Consider the following 24,217-nt stretch of genomic DNA (forward strand, 5'->3'; position numbering starts at 1 on the left):
TGTCGACGCGTGCGTAGTTTTGTGTCCCATGTGGGTAGACCACGTTAAGTTTTAATTGTTGGGTACTAGTGAAGCGTAACTTTCAAACACGTCAGTTGAGACTCACCGAATCGTGTTTGTGCTATTACATTGATTGGTAATTGTATATTTTAACACCATAATTATTGGTAGGCTCACTTTGCGTGGTAATCCTTTTTGTGGACATAAATTGTGTTTTTGCAAGATTTGATAGCTCACAGCTTCTTCGTTTGGCATTAGGACGGTATGTTAGCCGGAAGCTCACACGAAAAAGATTGTGCATCGTAAACAGTCATTGAAATGCAAATGTTTGAGACTATTTTATTACCCTAACGTGTCGTCTTGACAAATCCGATGAGAAGTGTTGACTGAAAACCTCTCTTTTTTTGTTGAGATTTGTTTAGCAAACGAATGATCAATGCAAAGCTATTTATCAATTGCCGTGTTAGGGAATGGAAAACTTTGGATTGTCCACAGAAATCTAGGCAGTGCATAGAAGAGCCGTAAATCGAGCCTCAAATGTACTAATGTCTGACGGAAAGCCCACAGTTATTAAATATCAATCCCAATTGCCATTTTTTATTACGTTTGTTTTGAACAAAGCATGGGTATTGAGTGTCTGCGTAGCTTCATTATAAGACTAGTTTTATAAAATGTGAAACTTATAAATAGCAGGATAGAAAGATGAACCTTATGTTTAGTGCTAGGGTTTTATTATTTTACAGCACACGATTAACACATTGTAGCAAGCTTGACATTTGAAAATAAGTTGGTCAATTCTTTTCAGTAACCAGACGAAGTCGTCGATTTAAAGTGTGTCTTTAAATAACCAACATAATATGTGTAAATTTGTTTATAGTTTTGTTGTTTTTAATAATTCAATATATCGCCATTATAATTTTTGAAGGCCCACCTAAGTGAGAGAATAACATGGTTTTGTTAGAAAAATTGTTATTTGAAATCTTGAACACTGATTTTTAGGCTTTTATACAACAGAGTTTCAGCTATGTAAAGGGGCAAAGCTGCAATACAAGAAACTTGATTACAACATCTACAATTAAAATGCATTCATATTTCAACTATCTTTACATAGTTTTAATGGGTCATGAACACATTTTAGTGTGGTTATTAATGTACGGACTATTTACATACGTGGCAGTGTTTGGGGCCTTAAAGCACATAAATTATTTAATTTTTTATATATAGTTCAATACATCAGTCTTGGCTTTCGAATGAGCCTGTATTCAATACACAAAGAATAATAGAACTATGAAAAACAGGGTGTCAAAAGTATGTTCTGCAATAAAAAACACTTGGTTGCAGTTGCCACAATGTGATGTCATAATTATTTTTTAGCCCTAAGTAGATCCCTTTCCCTGCCATTGAGGCTGCGCTTTTCTATGACAATCAGTGCTGTCAAACCCAGAGAATTAACTCACATTAGCATTGAATAAACTAGGGTTCTAGATAATCAACAATGCCCGGGGGTCGTGCTAACACCCGACCAATTCAATGTTCTGGGTTAATTAATTATGTTTCAATAAATATACTGTCATTGATAAAGGCAATGAAATCATATCGATTAAATTTTGACCTGCAGTTGCGTGGCCCTAGGACTATATGTTAATCGCACTTGCGCGAGATCACACAATGCTTGAAATTAATTAGTCTCGGCCGTGCCTCTCAACATCACAATCAAAAGAGAGGGCTAGTGCATATAATCATCAGGAAAACATAGTATGGTGTTTGGAATCTGAATTATTTATCATAGAAATAATCTGTACATGGAGAGCTAATGACACTAATTCCTTTGTCATCTTCGTTGGTTCTCTGGAGTTGTCCTACCTTTGCATGCCACTAGCGTCATTATCGTAGTTGATAAATGTAAGCAATAAAATAAGCGGTAAGAGTACACAACACTGAATATGAAAATTGTGACGTCACAATTTTCGAGCCTATACTGTTGAACATTTCTGCGGCAGAGCTCCGGAGAAATCCTTTAAACACCAACCAATGTCTGTCTCACCATGTCAAACAATGGCTCATTTTCGAAAGCCAAGACTCTGATGTATTGAAATATATGATAAAAAATTTGTGTGCTTCAACTGTTGCTTCATGATTATTTAATACATAGCAAAACAGATTAGATTATAAGCAACAACATGCAATGGAAAAATCTATTCTAAAATTATTGTGTGTATACTTAGATGCTGCCGAGTTGAAATTTTAAACCGAGCAAAGCTTATTGATAGTTCAAATATACAGTAATACTTCAACTTACGAGTGCTCCAACGAACGAGAAACTTGAGATACGAGCCAGCTTTTAAGCAAGTTTTAGCACTAACATACAAGCCATGTTTGAGGTACGAGCACGTGAGTCAGTTGCCAAGTATGCCGGAGGTGTTTTATGAGAACAGCATCACTCTGTATTTTTCAACTTCTCAGGTTATACTTTTGTACCTCGGTTTTTTGTGCGATTTTCAGTGCAGAATTATGTGAATTAAAAGTACTCTGCGTTGACCGAAAGTTTGCCAGTAAAATGAAAGATAATGCAAAGAAAAAGCGAATGATAACAGTTGATATTAAACGGAAAATTATTGAAAAATATGCAAAATGTGTATGCGTGATTGAACTAGCTCAACAATATGACAGAAATACATCCACAATTATCAAACCGAAGGATAATATTCAGGGCATTTAGTTTGCAAAAGGACTGGCCATAGTTTCTAAACGGCGCAGCGATCTTCACAACCGCTGATGGAGAGACCGCTGAGGCATTGGATAAACAATTGGCTGGTGACAGCGTAACTAAAACGATGCTATATGAAAAGGCCGGTGCTATCTAGCAAAACTATAAAAATAGACATTCGGACGAGTTGGCTAGTGGTCGTGCATTAACCTTTTGTGACGACACTGGCGTTCGTCCTAATTGCAACATGTTGAAAGGGCGACACAGGCAAACGTCTTTAGATAGGATTATCTTAAAACGGCCGGCTAGTCGTGAAAGCGAAACAAAGGAAAAGTTAGCTAACCAGCGAGACACTTCAAACTACGAACGCCGAAGAAATTTTAAACACGTTAAGTTAAAAATGAAAGTTTGCTTCTACGTTTGTCTTTTAAGACATTGATAAAATCCAAATTTAACAAAGTCAATTGTAATGAAGGATAACTTATATCTCCCTCTCTGGCAAATGCTAGCGTTAGCTGCTATTGTATGTATTTAATTTTACATTTTAATTAATCACATTTCCTTGCATTATTTTTTAATTGTTGCTTTTTGAAAGCATTTGGTAAATTAGGACAATAACCAACATGTTCTTTATGTGAAAATATTTTGTTTTGAGTGTTTTATTTGCATTTTTAGACTATGGAAACCAATCAATATATATTTAATGGTTCTATATATAAATAAATTGCTCCAACATGCGAGTAAATTAACATACGAGCTCAGTCTCGGAACGCATTAAGCTCGTAAGTCGAAGTATGACTGTAATACCAAGGCATGCATTTGTTTTGGAGTGAAAATTATTTGTAAAATACTTTTTCAACTCATTCGCACACAACTAATTTCCAGGTGATTATCCCCAAAAGCCGCTCATTTTTTAGAAAGTTGCCATAATTCAAATTACTACTACAAGAGACAGACTTGAGATAATTTACTTATTCAAGTTTCACAAGAACCAGCCAAGTCTCCTCTTTTAAATGGTATTACATTCATATAGACAACTCATATCCCTCTCATGTATATCTGTGTCTCAAAGAAGGTAGTTTCAGAAAATTTCCGATTTTGAATAAGTTGTTATTTGCTAAAAGAATATTAGACTTGCAGGATAACAATGGCAAAACATAGAAAGTTTGACTTACTTATTACAAGCATTACTTATTTATTACATACAATACACAGTTATGAAGATTATTTTTACATATAGTTACAAACATGAAATTCATGAAAACATAGAGCCACACACGGCTTTCTGACAGGTCATGCACAAATAGCGGGATTCTTGTCGCACACCCTTTTCATTGCAAACTACACGTCGTTTGGTTGGGTTAGATTTTGACAAAGGTTGTGGAATGAACCCTGGAAAGTGGCTTAGAACTGATCTTGGGTCCTTAGCGACGATAGTCTTCACTATTGGTGGCCAAACTCGCTAACAACAATCGTAGAAAATTTTACACCGAGCTCTTGCGACCCCTGACATTAGTTTTCACGGACAAAATAATATGAGCATTTATTAAAAGAAAGGTATAATCGATTGAGAAACAATTTCTTCTACCATTTCAATAATTTTTTTTAGCAAAATGATAGTGTGACGAGCTGGTCAGACAGATCAACACCACGCATATTTTCATTGTTGTCAATTATACAGTCTGGCGTGGTACAGGGTTCCCGTTCACCTCTACCTAGCACTTGTGTTAGAAAGTTAGTGTGAAGTGTAGTTATCATCCACACATCTCGTTTATCGTGCCAACGCGAAAGCAGTACCCTCCCGCACTGACACTACTTCCCCTTATTTAATTTTGATGGATTTTCAATGTACTGGGTATTCCATGGCAATTGGACTGAATAGTTCCAACCACATGTGTTTCCCTAGCAAGTAACTCTTCTGCAAGAAGAAATGCCGTTGTAATAACGATCCATGTATAGCACATGACCTTATCAAAATGTCGCTTAGCGACTCTTATGACAACATTCTCTATCATGGTACTTCCTCTGGCAAAATAAATTTCATAGTCCGTTGTGAATGCGGTTTTAGCATTGCAAATCTGATGGAGCTTTATACCCCATTTATTAGGTTTGTGTGCATTATAACCAGGAAGGAGAGTCGGTCGCGAAATGGACTCATGGCCTCATCAAGGGAAAGTTTAGTCATGTGCATATGCATTTATGAATGTTTTACCAATGCCATCCAAAAAAGGCTTGTAAAGAGGGTCACGACCTTCACTACCGTGCCGCACAAACGTCTCAGAATCACTAAAATGCATCACCGAGTTGATTGCCCGCAACCTGTTCCAAGACATGCTAGTAGTTAAACATGCATGACTGAATTGGTTGACCAATAATCAACCGTCTCTGGCTTCTCTACTAAGCCCATGTGAATAACGATGGCAAAAAAACTTTTCAGTTCCTGAATTGTCACTGTTTTCCAATTTGCAAGAATACCATGGGGCTTCATCGAATTTACTGATTGAGCTTTAAGTAAATGTCTCGCGTACAAATTAGTTTGCTCTTTCACGTAGAACTAAAAGTCGCCAGGCAGTATAGCTTCGACAACTTCTAATGGAGTCACCTTAGACCAGTCAGCAAACAGAATAAGGACAGAGGGTTTTGCATTCGATATTGCGTGTCCACCTGGTAGCACATGTGGTTCATCTACCCATTGAGATATACCAATAGATCCTACAACAGTGCATAGTGTTGAAAGATTGAAACACATATTAGAAGCATTAGCATGGTAGTATTGGAGTTTCGTTGAAAGCTTTGAGGATGCAGATAATGTGTTGGTGTTCTTGTATAATGTACCTTGCACTGATGTGGACGGCACTTGACATGGTCCTCTTCCTCTAGCATGATCATTATGAGCTAATAAAAAAAACAATCATAAGCCGGAGTAAACAGTAGCAAAATTATTTGAACAGAAACCAGAATTTAAATTTCACTCACAAATAGGTGAGCGGCTTTTTGTTAGTCTACCATCTTCACTACACAAACCTTCACAAAAACACTGTCGTCAATTGCGTGATCCTATAATATCAATATGCGCATATTATATATAAAATTACAGTATTCCATATACAGAACAGTTTGGATGTGGAGGTATAAAAAGCCAGACACGCATGCATAGTACATGTTAATATGTGCTAAAATTTAAAAAGACAAAATACATGTAGATGTAATTAAATATACAAACATACAAATACACAAGTACATGCTGACAAGCATAGGTACAATTTCATAAGTAGAAACACATGTATGATTAATACACAACAGAAATGATGCACTCAATATTTGGTTTACAACTTGACTAAACTTACTCCTGCTGTTGGCTGGTCCAAAACATTCCCACTAATTCATAGTTAATCTCACCAGGATTGATGTCACAATGACTTTTCAATATTTTTAGAAACAGCATTCTATTGCAGATTGGGATTACATGCCGAGCTAACATCCGAGGGTGAAAATGTCACAATATAATTTTAAAAAGATTACTGTTGTACCCACCTCCAAGGTGAGTAAGATGATACAATCATTTATGCGTCGTGGAAGCACCGTTGCTACTAATTTTTACTAATGCGATTTTATGTTTGAAATCTATTGCATAGTATTTTATTGTAGGACTTCGTAGACATAGTCCTATCGAAGACGCAAAGAAAGACCCCGACTGAGGTACACAAGCAGTATGCCATCGGTAGAATCAGACAGTTCTATTTGAAGAAAGTGAAGTTTACCCAACAGAACTTTCACGATAAATTAACTGCCATATTGGAAGACTTTCCAAAGTTAGATGTAAGTTGTAATGATTTACTGCAGTCGCAGTGCTGTGATGGCTTTTGTCAGATCACCTTAAAACTGACTAGAATATTCAGTTGAGTGCTACTATGTTTCATACTTGTAGGATATACATCCATTTTATGCTGACCTGATGAATGTGCTTTATGATAGAGATCACTACAAGCTGGCTTTAGGTCAGATAAACACAGCCAGACATCTTATTGATAAGTGAGTTTCCTGCAGTACATCAGAATCTTTCAGTTTTATTTCTCCAACATTTTTCACTGTCAACATCGTCTGTGAGATCATCAATGTTTTGCCCTTGTCAAATATTTTTTAAGTTGGTAGAGAAATAAATATATCTGCTCTGCGTCCCCAACTGTTGCTACACAAACAATTCTTATCGTACTGATTGTTTATTTGCAGCGTTTCAAAAGACTACTCTCGTCTCATCAAATATGCTGACACCTTGTACAGGTGTAAGCAGCTCAAGAAGGCTGCCCTTGGCCGGTGAGTCGGCACACCTTTACACAAGTTGTGATAATTAGTCATTCTCAGCAATGTTTTCTGTTGCTGGTTGGTAAAGGCTCATTGAGATACGTTATAGATACATAGTCCTTTAGGGGGTACAACTGTCAGCTTCTGAGTCATTTTATTTCTTTTTACAGTTGTCTTTTTTATAGCTGCTCTATAAAATTGTTTAAGCAAGGTTTCATTATTTTGTTTGTTGTACATAAGTTGCAAAAAGCAGTTTTTTTCAGAATGTGTACTATTATGAAAAGACAGAACCAGTCACTTACTTATCTGGAGCAGGTACGGCAGCATCTGAGTCGTCTTCCCTCGATAGACCCAAATACACGAACTCTATTGGTTTGTGGCTTCCCTAATGTAGGAAAATCTAGTTTCATGAACAAGGTCACTCGAGCTGATGTTGAAGTACAGCCTTATGCATTCACCACCAAATCTTTGTATGTTGGTCACATGGACTATAGATATCTCCGTTGGCAGGTTAGCACATCTATCATTTCTAGCACATTTATTTGTCTGTTCTCTCCTCAAAAGTTGTTTCTTCATCCCAATTATATTTCCAATTCTCCCGATTATGTTTTTCGTGCAGTATTTAAAGTCATAATTGAACAGATTGTGGTTTATCTTCATTGTATACTATATTGACTTGACAGGTTATAGACACGCCTGGTATTTTGGACCATTCTTTAGAGGAGAGGAATACTATCGAGATGCAAGCTATTACCGCCCTTGCCCACCTTAGGGCTGCTGTTCTCTATGTTATGGATGTGTCGGAGCAATGTGGCTATAATCTTAGTCAACAGGTTTGTCATAATCTTAGTCAACAGGTTTGTCATAATTTTATTTAACAGGTTTGTCATAATCTTAGTCAACAGGTTTGTCATAATCTTAGTCAACAGGTTTGTCATAATCTTAGTCAACAGGTTTGTCATAATCTTAGTCAACAGGTTTGTCATAATCGTAGTCAACAGGTTTGTCATAATCGTAGTCAACAGGTTTGTCATAATCTTAGTCAACAGGTTTGTCATAATCTTAGTCAACAGGTTTGTCATAATCTTAGTCAACAGGTTTGTCATAATCGTAGTCAACGGGTTTATCATACATTTCATAATGATGCTCACAATTTTTCATACCAAGCCCTTCATTTGCACCTTTTCTGTTTATTTATGTTAACAGTCAGCCAAGTAATTAGGATTGACTAGTCATTCTTTATCAAAAGTGCTGCCTAGCTAGCACAATGTGAAGGCCAGATTGTTGTCCTAGTGTTGATATCATTATTTCACATTTTATAACTTCTTTTTAACCCATTCTAATGTTTTATGGTTTCCAATGGAAAATTGGTCATGATGAATCGAATAACTGCACACGCTTTGTGTGATTTTGAATTTATGTTAGTATGTTATGATTGCAGACGAATTTAGTTGCTAGTGCTTTATGTGGCTTTTGTGGAATGTTTTGTGAATGTAGTCGAATGCAATACTCACATCATCGTTACACAATTAGTATGCATTGTCATATTGATTGTATTGTTGCATATTGATGCATTGTGATATTGATTGTATTGATGCATATTGATGCATTGTGATATTGATTGTATTGTTGCATATTGATGCATTGTGATATTGATGGTATTTTATGTTGTAGTATGAGCTGTTTGAGTCGATAAAACCTCTCTTCCAAAATAAGCCTCTTCTTGTTTGTGCTAACAAAGTTGATGTAGTTCCATTTGAAGAGTTGCCCCCTCACGCTGTTGAGGTATGTCATATAGGTCATGTATGGATATTTCTGTACAATTGTTTTACTTTGTATCAATCTAAAGCTTTCGGTGTTGATACTCTTCCATGAGTAAGCTTCTTTTTTATATCCTAGTGAAATATGTACTTTCACTAGGATTTATCTAGGGCATGTCTACTAGTGAAATATGTACTTTCACTAGGATATATTTAGGACATGTCTACTAGTGAAATATGTACTTTCACTAGGATATATCTAGGGCATGTCTACTAGTGAAATATGTACTTTCACTAGAATATATCTAGGACATGTCTACTAGTGAAATATGTACTTTCACTAGGATATATTTAGGACATGTCTGCTAGTGAAATATGTACTTTCACTAGTAAACATGAGAAAATCATGAATATTAAATGTGAGCAAAATGGTTACTATTGATAAAAATGCTAAGAGTTAACTTATTACTCATTCACATTTGAAAGCATGTGGTAAAAATGTTTTCCCAAATATGATGCTATTGGAGCACAAATCCTGTCAGCTAACATTTACTGAATGTTCTTAACTTATGTGAACTGTAACTCCTTTCGGGTACACTATCATTACTCTCATACCTTGACAAAATGTATAGTTTTAGATTCTCCAAACACCTTGACTAAACTAATGTCTATTAATTAGGTCTATATCTTGTTAAGATTCTCCCTGATATCAAACCTACCAGCAATTTCCTGCTTTCTTGCAGTTACATCTTTATATTTGGTACAACTTGGAGCGTATACTAGAATATCAATCTTTGACATTCTGAGTATTTTGGCTAATATATAAATGTATAATATAAATTTACTATATATAATTTAAAAACGAATTTCGGCATTATAAAATGTATTTCTACACAATGCTTTCGATTGGTTTTTTTAAAATGACTGCCAAAATATAGCTAATTTTTATGGACATTTTCCTTTTGTGCTAAAGGAGGAATTAAGTGCTCATGCAATCCACAAATTGAGAGGTCCACACCGTTTGTAATTGTAATTCTGTAATTCTATAACCATGACTCGATAACTAATGTGGACCATTTAAGTTCGATGAAGGCTTTGTCGACGGTCGTGCATGGTGGATTGAGCTTGCTCTGCATGTGCAGAAGACTGATATTGCGAGGCGGTAAACAAGTCACCATATTTTTAAGTTGATAGCAGTGCTCAGTAAGCATTACTTGTTCTTATCTTATTTTTGCTGTGAATTTTTGTGGCTTAATCTATTTATAAGTTTTTAAAAGGCCTGCTATGATGCATTATAAATAGTAAATAAAAGAAATTTTTAAATGATGTCCTTTAACCCAGTAGGTAGTAGTGCTGCACGATAAAACGATATTATTCGATGTGACGATATATTTCAGTGGATGATTTTATATTTGGTCAGTTTTTAAGTCGATATGAATATCGAAGCCAATTTTATCGAAATATCAGCGTATTTTATTTTGCAAAACGAGTTGTCTATTCTCCTTATTTTAAAGAGGTGACAACTCCTGTTTTTTAACTGATATTAACCAATCTCCTCTCATATCATTCATCTTACAGCCTAACACTATATATCGAAAGAAGACAACTCCATTGTTCGATATATTTAGAGACCAAATAATCAAATGTACATGCAAAGATATCATGCAGCACTAGTATGTAGAGACTGACAACACGATCAATATTTAGGAGTTGTTCTTTCTTGCAGGTATTTAGTAAGTTTGAGGCTGACCAGGTACCTGTAATTCCCATGAGCACCCTCACAGAAGATGGTGTAATGAAAGTGAAGACGGAAGCTTGTGATCGTTTGCTCGCTGCGAGAGTAGAAACCAAAGTGAAAGGGCGCAAGGTCAATGATGTTATGAACCGGTTGCATGTTGCCCTTCCAGCCCAGCGAGATGATAAGGTTAGTCTATACAGTCTGTTGGCTCATTTTACATACTCTCCAGTTGTTTCTAGGCAACATAAAATTTGAGCAAACATTTGTCTCGCATTCCAGAGTCCTTTCAAATATTGCCGTTGTGCCTAGTTTGGTTCAACATTACTCAAATGATATTAAGCAGTGTTTCATATCTTTCTGTTATATTTTTAAAATCTTTTCTGCTAAGAAGAGTAGTGTGGGTGATCGTAGTCGCTAGAAAAGAAAGATAGCACAGCTTTTCTTATAATCAAAACAACAAATGATAGAAAAACATGAGCATAAATCTTTGGCTCAACTTTTCAAAAAATCTTTCACGGAATTACTGTGAGGGAGAAGTGAAAATGATGAGAAAAGAAACCTGGAAACGAGTGAGAGGGAAGAGACTTTGGTAATTGAAAATCAAATTACGTGTCAACAATAAACACAAAAATATCTAAACTAAAAGATATTAACTTCTTTTATTTTTGTGAATGACTTAAATGTAGGTTCCTTCATCTTCCTTTGTGTGATGGTATGCCCAAACACTGATACTTAAGCATCTCTTGTATGTGTTTATGTATTTCTTGCCCAATTAGTTATACAAGGCTATACAGTGTATAGTGTAAACTGAAAAGTATTTTCGTTTTCATGCTTCTAGTTTAGCAGAAATTTAATACTATTTTATGTTAAGTTTTTATATTTGAGTTTGATTAGAATAAAATTCAAAATTACGAGATAATGAACTTTGCTGACTCGAACACCAAGCTGCTGGCGGCACACATACTCTAACAAACACCAAGTAGCTGGTGCCACGCTAGCCTGTCTTGACAAGCTGTTGTTTTTGCGTAGTTGTCCCCCCGTCGAGCGGCGAGCAACAACAGCTTGTCACAAGACGTACTGCACCTGATGCATCAGCTGCACTTATAAGGAGTTGTTCTCTTCCGTCTACGTAGTTCGGCTGCGATGTTATGTCGGTCGCTCCATTGGTAATCATAACGGATTTCACGCAAAAATTTATGTAGAAAAATTAAGATAAGAACGTTTATCTGGCGACCCCTCTCTGCAGTAAATTTTATTAGAATTTGAGAACTTAAGCAACAACAGCGACTAAACATGTCGTTATTTGTGCGCTCAGTCAGTTTTATTTGCTCTTATGGATTTTATTTTGAGTTTATTTTATTCTTAATTTCTACTAAAGTTTATCACAGAAACTGGTCTTTGGTTAAACGTTGTAATCTTTTTTTTTCCTACATAAATTTTTGCGTGAAATCCGTTATGATTACCAATAGAGCGACCGACATAACATCGCGGCCAAGCCGCGTAGACGGAAGAGAACAACTCCCTATAAGCGCAGCTGATGCATCAGGTGCAGTACGTCTTGTGACAAGCTGTTGTTGCTCGCCGCTCGACGGGGGACAACTACGCAAAAACAACAGCTTGTCAAGACAGGCTAGTGCCACGCATACTCTAACAAACACCAAGTAGCTGGTGCCACGCATACTCTAACAAACACCAAGTAGCTGGTGCCACGCATACTCTAACAAACACCAAGTAGCTGGTGCCACACATACTCTAACAAACACCAAGTAGCTGGTGGCACACATACTCTAACAAACACCAAGTAGCTGGTGGCACACATACTCTAACAAACACCAAGTAGCTGGTGCCACACATACTCTAACAAACACCAAGTAGCTGGTGGCACGCATACTTTAACAAACACCAAGTAGCTGGTGGCACACATACTCTAACAAACACTAAGGAGCTGATGGCACGCATACTATAACAAACACCAAGTAGCACACCGACTGCCAAATTTGAAATCGGGCAAAAATTTTGTTGAATTCGTATAGTGAAATAGATTCGTATGGTGAGGTGGGAAGATCATCATTTTCCAAAGCTCTTACCTTTTAAGATAATATATAAATTGTTCATGATGCCTTTAAATGATTTATGAAAGTTGAATCTTGTGGTTAAGTTTTTCTGCTAGAATGTTTCATTTCGCAATTAGGTCTCCGTGTGTTGGAAAAATATATCATGTTCACCATGAATGGTGATCCTGGGACCAACTTTCCCGTTAAGTGTTGCGGTATAACAAAAATTCAAATATTACTGAAAGCTGTAGAATGCTCTTTGATAGTTGATAGTTGATAGTTGTGCTGTAGCCATATTGTTGTTGACAGGCTCGTCCAGCGTCTATTCCTGCCGGTGTGCTAGCCAAGAGAAAGGGTCAAGCTGCTGTCGCCAGAAAACGCAGAGTTTTGGTAAAATTTTGTTTTCTTCTTTATTACATTTATGTATATAATTGGACTAGAAATTCCACTGTCATACAGCCCACGACCAAAGTGATATTTGAAAAAAAAAGAAACGGTACTGATGGTTGAGAAATGCAATATTAGCGGTCAAATGGCACTGCAGTGCAATAGGATAACTGCAATGGTAGCTGTAATGCACATGGTGTGGGTGTTATTATATACAACAAATAGCAAAAATGAAAGGAAAATATTATATGTTTATATTGCTCCCCTGCAATAGGAGAAATGCAATATTGGCCAATATTAGAAGTAAAATGCACTGATATTATTAGAATAACCAATATTATTAATATAGTAATATTATAAAAACCAATGCACAATTTTGTTTACATTTCAAAACGTCATAGCTAACAATATCACGAAGTTGCGATATTTATATAGATTTTTAGAAAATCTGTACTACGTAGTCGTTCTGTAGTCATTCAAACTTATAATTAATTATTGTAATAATCTCATAAGAACCGTTAAAGATATCGTCGTCATTTTCTTTACTTACACTGCGTTGGACATCAGTTAGAATACCAAAGTACTCAAAATTGTCAAAAATGTCAGTTACTTTGAAATCGGCAAAAATGAAACGATTTCAGTACTCCTAACTTAATTACAGAAACCTTCGCCAATTCGACAATGCTATAGACTGGTGAAACGTGCATGTTATTTTTTTCGTGAAATGCGCACGACTTAATCGTTCTATTCTCTGTCGCTCGGCGTTTTAATTTCCGGTCTTAACTTTGATAAAAGTGAGGCTTAGCAAGTTTTAATAACGATTTTCGGCCAAATAAATCTGTCTATTTATGTATAATCCGATCAGATGGGTTAGTTTTAGGAATTTGCGGTAACCTTTCGAAGGCTTGGTAACATATTTAAATAGGTTCATATGCGTTTTGTAGCATTATTATACTTAAACGGCTTTACTGAAAAATAGTTAAATTTGTTGATAAGATTTCGTTACATGGGTTTGGTGACAGCCGTTAACTGATCATTTTTCGGGAGTTGTGTGCACATGTGCATTTATCATAAATCTCCCAAACAATCGCTTCGCTTGTGTTGGGTCGTGGGATAATTTTAAGATGTATGTCTTGTGTTGACCTTGTTTTATGTCCTCGTCATTTGATAAGTTGCTATGTGAACAGCTAATATGGTCAATGAAGATGGCATACTTTTAACATTTGGTATGTTTGTTGATTGCAGGAGAGAGAGATCGAGCTTGAGATGGGTGATGAGTATATCCTTGACCTACAGAGTAAGTGGCGCCTCATCAGTATTTTTTGCCTTATTTCATTTGTTTGCTTTTGGTAGGCTACCAGCTAGCTTTTTTTTCGAAATAAAAAGTTACTAATACCTAGTCAAGCTTTTTATTGGTCTTGTGTCTTTGTGCTGCAGAGAAATGGGACTTGAAGAATGATGACTGGAAACAAGATGTTATACCAGAAATATGGTCAGGAAAGAACATCGCTGACTTCATTGATCCAGAAATAATGGAGGTTGGTTTGTTCTTTGCGTCATTTTGAACTAGTAAGTTTTTCTTAAACTATTTGTGCAACTATTATGGCTGATGGCATGGCTGATGGCATGGCTGATGGCATGGCTGATGGCATGGCTGATGGCATGGCTGATGCCGTGCTGTTAGTGACATGTTTCTGCTATGTTGTCAGTGTTATTCAGGTCTGCAACACTAATTATATGGGTCATGATCACAGAGACCATGGTTAAATCGGGATTGTAAGATTAGGAGTTATCTACATTAGCAGAAGGAGAAAATTCTCAGTTATTTTGCAAAAAAAGATTTTGATTCTAGCTTAATTACAGCAGATTTTATGGTCAATAAACTAAATGCACGTTTACCATTAGTGCGAAAACATAGTTCTGAGAAAACTGGTGTTCAAGTTTGAGAAACGAAAACCAATGCACAATTTTGTTTACATTTCAAAACGTCATAGTAACCAATACCAAGAAGTTGTGATATTTATCTAGATTTCTGCATTTATATCCAAAAAATTATGCTGTATTTAATAATCTGAACAGATTTTAGCTGGTTGTCATAGAAATAGCTGTATATTTATAAGAAAATGTATTACTTAATTTTGCAGATATTAAAAACTGCTTGGCAGTGCCGCGATATCGGACACAGCCAAATCACCAGAAAAATCTTTAAAAAACTAAAAACAGTAACATATTGCACACCATCGGTCTCTATATACTTCGATCTTGGAAATTCTTATAATTAAATCTGATAATAATCTTATAAAATCGAATAATTATTCTTATAATTAAATGTTGTAATAATCTTGTAAGAATCGTTAGGAAAATATCATCGTAATTATCTTTACTTTCACTGCTTTTGACATCAGTTGGAATACCAAAGTTGATATACCACTTATGAGTTGGACTCATAAGTGTCCAAAATGTCAGCGTTATCTTTAAAATCGGCAAAATAGAAACGATTATATTTATTGGACGCCATTTTTCAGTACTTCCTGTTTAGCATAGCAACGATTTTGAGGTTATTTTTCCGAGGGTTAAAGACTTCTATTGGCTAAACTGACTTCAGATTCAGAAAGATCACTCTTTGATTGGTCCAGATGTACATGTTACAAAAATCGTTACCAATATTATAAATTCAGTTGGTGCGACTTCAAAGTCGGCTAACTCAACTTCGTGATTTGCGACTTCACCATGGTTTCTGTGGCCGCGACACATATAGTGATAGACCTGATCTCATATGCATCAAGTTTCAACTTATGAAATTCAATCAAGTCGGCTAACTCAACTTCGTGATTTGCGACTTCACCATGGTTTCTGTGGCCGCGACACATGTAGTGATAGACCTGATCTCATATGCATCAAGTTTCAACTTATGAAATTCAATTAAACCTCATTACAGCAACTGCCAGACCTGAACTTGATGAACTACTATATCACGTGAAGAAAGTTAGATTAAAGGTTGACTTGCAACAAAATTCACAATACAGTTATTTGGTATCAAAAGATTCACCATGTCTTATTGTGTTGTGTTGTAAGTGCCAAATATGTGGAAACGTGATTACAAGCTCTTAAAAGCTAATAAAAGAACAGTTAAAAAACGGCCGTTGGTTGGAATCCCTTTATTTTAATGATGTTCTCATCTCGACGTGGATATTGTTTTGACACGTGATGTTATCACCTGAAATGAAAGGTCAATAAAAGGCTCATTAAAACGTCTCGTGGTGCTAGTTGTGATAGACACTCCGGGTTCTGCCGGGAGGCCCTTATCAAATATAGATGCTCGCTACTGTACAGTTTCGTTTCCGCTCGGTTTAATCACCTGGCCATAATCTGATCACGTGACCCATATTTTACCACAAATGGCGTGAACAACTTTTGCAGCATTTTTCAACCATCACAAATGACCAATAGGCTCCTCATGTTTATCAGAGAATGATATGCACCCCTTGAGCTAAAGTTAAAAAATTAAACAAACTTTCAGGCTAGGTTTTGAAATATCAGTGCTCAACGTGACAGCATTACAATGATAATGAAATAGACGCGTGACGACAATAGACATGGTTTTCTTTGAGTTGATCGTTTTATTGAATGGGTGAAATGTATTTGTGGAAATATTTCGTCGAATGAAGTTGCATGAAAGTGTAAACAGAAGCACATCATGTTCAACTACATCCCATTTGAGCAGTTTTTGAGAGGGGTTGCAACCTATGGCGGTCTCGTGAGGCTGCGATTAACTGTTCGTTTTTTAACTTTTAAGAGCTTGTAATCACATTTCCACATATGTGGCCCCTACAACACAACAGAGTAAGACATGGCGAACCTGTTGATATCAAATAACTGTAATGTAAATTTTGTTGCAAGTCAACCTTCAAGTTAGTCAATTCAAAAATTAATGATTAATGCAGTTTTTCTTGCAAATATTTTATTATTATATTTATAAGAACAAATGCTAAGAACAAAAGAGATGTTCACATAATCACTATAAGACTAGCTGTGTGTATTTTAAACATTTGTTAGTTTTTAATGCAAGTTACTGTAGAAACTCAAGTGTCTAAAATTATTATAATTATATCCAAGTCAGAAAAGAAGTAGAAAGTTATATTCAAATAAAACTTTCAAAGTAACTTAAAATGTATCAAATAAGGTTCAATATGTCTAAATACAGACAACAGCAGTTCTAAAAACAATATAACTTGAGATTAAACTTAAAGGCTATTTTGTTGCTTTCTTTATGGAATTTCTTCCCAATAAATGAAAAAACCAGTCTGAGCTGTTAGATGGCATTCATCAATTACATGATGCAGTAGTTTCTCAAGCTTGCTTTTTGAAAACAGGAATAATTTAATTTTCAATTTAATTACAAGTTGATGCGAGCCTTTAAATTGCATTCATAAACGGTGGATGTGAGTTATTTGTGATTGACAGAATAATGATATGCAAATGTTAAAGCTCTCTTTAAAACTCCGTTAAAGCGTATAAAGCTAAAATCTAGAAATAATTCATATCAAAGTAAACAAAATTTTTACTGCCAGCATATCAAATTTATTATTACATTCATACTTCGACTTACGAGCTTAATGCGTTCTGAGACTGAGCTCGTATGTCAATTTACTCGCATGTTGGTGCAATTTATTTATATATAGAGCAATTAAATATATATTGATTGGTTTTCATGCTCTAAAAAAATGCAAATGAAACACTCACAACAAGATATTGTAACAGAAAGAATATTGTTGGTTATTGTCCTGACTTACCACATGCTTTCAAAAAGCAACAAATAAAAATGATGCAAAGAAATGTGGTTAATTAAAATGTAAAATTAAAAAACTTACAATAGCAGCTAACGCTAGCATTTGCTAGGGAGGGAGAGATAAGTTATCCTTCATTACAACAGTTGACTTTGATAAATTTGGATTTTATCAAAGTCTTAAAAGACAAACTTGAAGCAAACCTAAATGCAAACTTTCATTTTCAACTTAACATAATTACAATTTCTTATGGGGTTCATAGTTTTAAGTTTCTCGTTGGTTAGCTAATTTTCCTTTGTTTCGTTCTCACGACCAGGCGGCCATTTTAAAAGAAACCTATCTAAGTATGTTTGTTTTTGTCGCCTTTTCACACGAACAGGTGTCGTCACAATGGGTTAATGCACGACTACTAGCCAAATTGTGCGAATGTCTATTCTTTATAGTTTTGATAGATAGCATCAGCCTTTTCACATAGCATCGTTTCAGTTATGCTGTCACCGGCCAATTGTTTGTCTTTTTATCCAAAGCCTGAGCAGTCTCTCCATCAGCGGTCATGAAGATCGCTGTGCCGTTTAGAACCTATGGTTAGTCCTTTTGCAAACTAAATGCCCTGAATATAATCCTTCTGTTTGATAATTGTTTGATATTGGCTCAATCACGCATACACATTTCGGATATTTTTCAATAATTTTCCGTTTAATATCAATTGTTATCATTCGCTTTTTCTTTGCATTATCTTTCATTTTACTGGCAAACTTTCTGTCTACGCACAGTACTTTTAATTCACATAATTCTGCACTGAAAATCGCACACAAAAAACACGGTACAAAAGTATAACCTGAGCAGTTGAAAAATTTAGAGTGATGCTGTTCTCATAAAACACCTCCGACATACTTGGCAACTGACTCACGTGCTCGTATCTCAAACATGGCTCGTATGTTAGTGCTAAAACTTGCTTAAAAGCTGGCTCGTATCTCAAGTTTCTCGTACGTTGGGGCACTCGTAAGTTGGAGTATTGCTGTAGTTAGATCTAACTGAACATTCTATGAAGAGAGTAATTTCACAGACATGTTCGGTCGCTTGTAGAAATTGGAGGCTCTCGAGCGAGAGGAAGAGCTGCGAGAGAAGGCAGGGGTGTACGATAACGAAAGCTCAGATGAGGATGCTGAGACACGGAAGATGAGAAAGACCGCTGTGAAGTAGGTGCTTGATATTAAAACATGACCTAAGATGACTACCAGTTATCATTGTTCAACATGTATTACAGCGTTGTAAGCTATGCTGGTTATTTATAATACTGTTATAGGTTATTTTGTTTAATCATTTCAGAATAATTATTCCATGTGGATAAATATAATATTCTTCTACCGAAGTTTCTCAAAAGTCTGCCCATGTTTGCGATTTTAGGCGGTCATTTATCTTATGCTAAAAGAATGGTTCTATCAATTAATGCGCTGTGTAAAATACACTGGATAACAGCTCAGACAAATAAAAATCAAGCTCTAACCATTTGCTGTACATTTAACATTTTAAATTTTCTGGAGGTCCTTCACAAGAATTATTTCAGTCGCATTAGCCTAGCTGTAGCATTTTCTTACCATTGGAAAGATGAACCAGCAAACGCGTTTTTGCTCAACTCCAAGGTTTCAATGTCCTAGTAATGTTATAGCGTGCCAAGTGTCTCGGAGATGGAGCTTGTGTAGTCAAGTTTCTTGAGACAATCACATTTCACACTAGTCTGCAATTGCAGTTGTTTGGTCTGCATGTTGTTGAAATGGCCAGTGCTAATTAATATTTAATGTTAGGCTTACCTGTTTCTTTTTAAGATGTGAGCAAATAAAGTGAACCGTGTAATATTTCAGACCCCCCTCATCCGCTATCGGTCACTTCACTGCTAAAAATATCTAAGCCTAGCACATATTATCACATACACAACTGTTACATGAGGTTGTAAAATTTGTTGCCTAACTCCCCCCCCCCCCCCCTTATAGCCTACTATGTAATATATATAATGGAATCCTTTCATAGTACAGTCAAACCTCAATCTTTTGGCATATGACATACCATTTGGTCTTATATTTGTCCCGACACACAAATTAATTTCTGAAGTACAATGTCTGAAGTTTGTAAACATGTTGCAGTATTGCAAGTCCATACATGTGTATGTAACTCCCCTTCCCATAGTTTGATTCTACATTGTTCGAATAATATAAAGTTGATCATCATACTTTTTTAAAAGAACTCCTGCGACTGGTAGTAGTTGTGAATGAGGAAGAAGGCAATGTTTTTATTAGAATTGATGCAGCAAATAATAGAAGATAATTAGCAAACGTAAAATTAATGTTGTCCAAATTTTTCTAGCTTCGTATCTATTTGATGACCTCCTGCACGCTATCTATCCGTTTTCTGTGTCACAAAGGCTACACCTCAATTCGCACAAAGGCGAAGGGACAGTAAAAACCTGCTGACTGATTATTACCATAATTTTTAGTTTCTTACATATAATTTAGATTCTTACATTTCTTTACATAAGCTTTGCCAAAACATACAACGGTATCGATATATAAACCAGATACTCCAGCAGATCAACTTCCAGGTTTGATTGTATCTCGTAATTTTTATCAACAAAATTTTGATATCTGATTGTATCATTGATGAGGGTAGTTGGTTGGTGATTACAGTTAGATGGTGTTTGTGTATGTATAGTCTACAAACATCTATTGAGCTATTAAGACTGCTTGACTTGTTGGGTAATGTTCAAATGATTGTTTAGGATTCGAGAAAGAAGACAACTTCTTAAGATGGAGGCCCAGGAGAGGCATCGGTTGAAGACTCGTTTGCCTCGTCCAGCACTGAAAGTCAGCAGAAAGCGTCTCAAATCTGAAATGTCAAACCTTGGAGTGGAGTTCAATTCTGACAGCGAGGATGAGGTATTTTTGTCATTTGGGTTTATCTTTATTATGTGAGGAAGTCACCGCTATAATAGTTTGAAATTTTGCCTTGGTTTTTAAACCTTTGAACCCTGGTTGTGCTTGTCAACGTGTGTAAGTATCTCTGGGCAAATTTGTCCAACAGTAGGAAGTTTTTTAATTTATTAAATATATCTAAATATGTTCATAGTACAATGATATTTGGTAAAAAAAGTCCCACAACACAAAGCAAATATCACCAAATCTATAAAACCAATTGTTTTACATTTTTTCAGGCGAAAACCTTGAAAATTTGTACCATTTTACAAGCTTGACAATCTTTGAAGTAGCATATCAATCGCACGCACGTTCATCGTAGTTCATCGTAGTTCATCGTAGTTTTGTGACTCAAAAAAATAATCTGCAAAATTGTAAGTAGTATCATATAATTCTTCATCTGCATCACAATCATCTATCATAGACCAACAAACGAGTCATAGCAATTTTTTTCCCGATATCATCCCTGTAAAATTGGTATTATAATGAAGAAAGTAGATAGAGATATTTGAAAAATGTTGAAAATGTAAGTAAGATTTCTAGTCTAATAGCCTTTGCAAAAATTAATTTGATTGGTTTACGCTGTTACTTAGAAACAGCAATTGTAAAAAGAGCCATGTGGATGCCGGTAATCTGGCCGTTAGGGTTTCTGACACCCTACGCAATGCCGGAATTCCAACCATCAGTTTTCAAAGGGTTAAAAGTTTTATTGCTATCGTAGTTTGGGTAAAATAATTTTTGACACATTGCATTTTTTAATCAAGGAGCGTTAGATCGAAAACTGTCCCATTCCTCATTTACTTGGCTCAAAGTCAATTGTGAGAGTACCTGAGCAGCATGTCATTTCTTTTGCGCTAACATTTGTAAAAGTATGTGTTTGTATTAAAATTTAGCTGTAGAGATTTGTACAAGCCTGTGTCACAGCCTGCTGCCCTACTGTTGAACCTAACTGCAACCACGTAATTGATAAATGGCATTATGTATGAAATGGCTTTCGTAACATCAACCTATGCATTCGAAAGTGATTTTATTCATGCTAAAGTAATAAAAACAATATTTATATCGTTCATATTATCACAGTTAGCTACACTGTTTTTAGTGAAGCTGCCATTGTTTAAAATGTCCATATTATTCTGCTTGATATTTTTTTAAAGAATTGACCATTCTTAATATCGATCAATGTGATGTGATGTATCTCATTTTCTAGTTGCTTACACAGTGCAAAGTAATTGGATGAGATTGAAAATTTCATTAGTCACTCGCTTCTCTTCCTTGTTTTTTGTCATCGGCATCTCATTTTGTTTTAGAAACATTTCAGTAAAACTAGATCACGAAGTGAAACGAGGCAGCCATTGAAGAGACAGCGAGAAGACTCAGAAGGTGCCGTTAGAAGTAGTTCTAGAACACCCAGAGACCAATCAGGTGTTCGTGACGGCAAGGTATGTGCCTCTAATCGTTATTAATCATGATTGGTAATGGCTGCACTCCTGCTAAACCAGGGAAGAATCCCCCCTCCCCGGGAGAATTTTGAATGTACAATGGGGACAGAGAGGCGTCTAATTTATTAAATTTTTAATTTATGTCTTGCAGTGCCGTGTGGGTTTCATCATTATTTAACATTTTGGTTTTACCAATCACACTAATCGCCAATAATGAGCTACTAGTCAGAACCCAGATATATGTGAACACATCTACCCAGATTTTGGTTGGACTGTAAGTTAACCTAGCCATAAACCAATTCACCGCCATACCGAAGGTCATGTATTGTTGTGTGTTGTATGCGTGCTGTATAAAAATTAATATGTTGGTATATGTTTAGATATATACAATAAAATGGGATTATAATTTGTATCGGTTGTTTTTAGTCAAGTGGGTTAAAAGTGTGTGGGTAATCAAATTTATGAAAAGGCATAAGGGGGAACTGAATGAAAAAGGTTGGGAACCCCTGTGCTAGACTATGTTGCTTCAGTAGTCGCTTGTAGGAGTTGTCATCTATTATATTCCTCTTTTTGCTATTTAATAGCGCTGTTCATTATATATGAAAATCTGGAAAATATTATTTATGTTCTTACTAATTTGTTTATAGGGAGTTGTCACTGCCTGAATAGATCATCCATTATGTATTCTGAATATGACAGTCTAATTTACAGGATACAGTAGGCGGTCCTACAACGTAAATCATCCGTTCCAGGAGCATTTATGTTATAGGGATTTTATGTTACAAGAACAGTAAAATACAAGTAAATTGCCTAATCCGTTCCAAGATTTTTCCAAACTCGCCCCTTTGGTCATACAAAAAGGAAAAACCTTTTTTATTTGTGGGCTGTACCGTAACTGCGGCATTATTAGCTTACATCGGATAACTTTTCTCCTTTTTGTGATCTATCTCTGGTTTTATAGACCATGATTGTGGTAATTTTACAACAAGTTGACGGGAAGCGCACATCTTCGTTGTTCATTCACAACAATTTGCTTATTTTTACACCAGCGGAGTATACTCTGCAAAGTGAAACTAGCAACAAATATTTTATACTCTGCAAGAAAGCAAATACAAAATATTTTACTAAAAAAGTGGTACTACCTGTTCGTCGTCTACCTATATCAAGGGGTCAAGGTTAGGATAAAAGAGAAATTTCTACGATGATCTAACTCGTGACATGCAGATTGGTGGACCAACATTGTAACACCTGCACCGATCGATCGCCTTCATATTTATGAACAATTTCGCAGCTATCTGATTTACTGTTTTGTCGAGACATCCGACGATCTATCACGACGTATTAGATTATTGCGAAAGTTGTTTAAATAATAGGTATAACGCTATACGCACGTCATTTTTTCTTTTGCAGGTGCAGCAAGATAGAGTCACATTCAAATCGAATTTGAAAACTTGCCCTAGTTGGCCCTTTATGTTATGTGAAATTTTTGGTGTAGTAGGAAGCAAAAACCTCACATAAATTTACTTTCTCTATTATTTACGTTATAGCAGGTATACGTTATAGGAGCGCTACTATAATTTAACTAGGAGTTTATTTAAAGTCAAAATAATATTTCAGTTTAAGTTAATTCTTAGTAAAGTTAATAAAATAATAATAATAAAATAATAACACACTGTGAGATTTTTAAAATCTGCAGTGGATATAATTTCTTTATACAAAACTTATTCTCATGTCAACATTTTCTTCTTGATTATTTAGATGGCGAGTAAAGTACGGAAGATGCATAAAATGAGTCAGCGCAAGATGAACCAGTTTGGCAAGCAGGGAGAGTCTGATAGACATATCGGAGTTAAAAAGCCAAAGCATCTGTTTTCTGGCAAAAGGGGATCAGGAAAAACTGACAGGCGCTAGTTCTACAATTCTTCATGTGGCTATTTTGTTCTTTTATGTAACGTTGTTTATTTAATGAACTTATTGGCATGACATTTATTAGAAAAGTAAATCCTCTTATAAATGTAAATGATGGAGCGTCTGATAGAAAGTCTTACTATCTGTAATAAGATTACTGCATAACTGA

At 35.7% G+C, this 24,217-nt stretch overlaps 1 protein-coding gene across 3 annotated transcripts; it reads left to right on the forward strand.

The window, feature by feature from the left end:
- The first annotated feature begins 28 nt into the window (after positions 1–28).
- LOC137392007 (GTP-binding protein 4-like) lies at positions 29–24,217 on the forward strand. Of its 3 annotated transcripts, none has more exons than XM_068078592.1 (16): positions 29–136; positions 6,144–6,248; positions 6,356–6,526; positions 6,636–6,739; positions 6,938–7,021; positions 7,273–7,519; positions 7,693–7,842; positions 8,684–8,794; positions 10,496–10,693; positions 12,871–12,951; positions 14,194–14,245; positions 14,386–14,486; positions 18,822–18,934; positions 20,509–20,665; positions 22,009–22,140; positions 23,899–24,217. In XM_068078592.1, the coding sequence occupies exons 2-16, from the start codon at positions 6,201–6,203 to the stop codon at positions 24,049–24,051; spliced, it is 1,902 nt and encodes a 633-aa protein (XP_067934693.1). In that variant the 5' UTR covers positions 29–136; positions 6,144–6,200; the 3' UTR covers positions 24,052–24,217. The 3 variants fall into 3 exon arrangements, with proteins under 3 accessions (XP_067934693.1, XP_067934692.1, XP_067934695.1); XM_068078591.1 differs by having other exon boundaries at positions 6,163–6,248; XM_068078594.1 differs by having other exon boundaries at positions 72–90; positions 6,163–6,248.

This window comes from Watersipora subatra, chromosome 3 (assembly GCF_963576615.1).
Source record: "Watersipora subatra chromosome 3, tzWatSuba1.1, whole genome shotgun sequence".
NCBI classification, from domain to species: Eukaryota; Metazoa; Bryozoa; class Gymnolaemata; order Cheilostomatida; family Watersiporidae; genus Watersipora; species Watersipora subatra.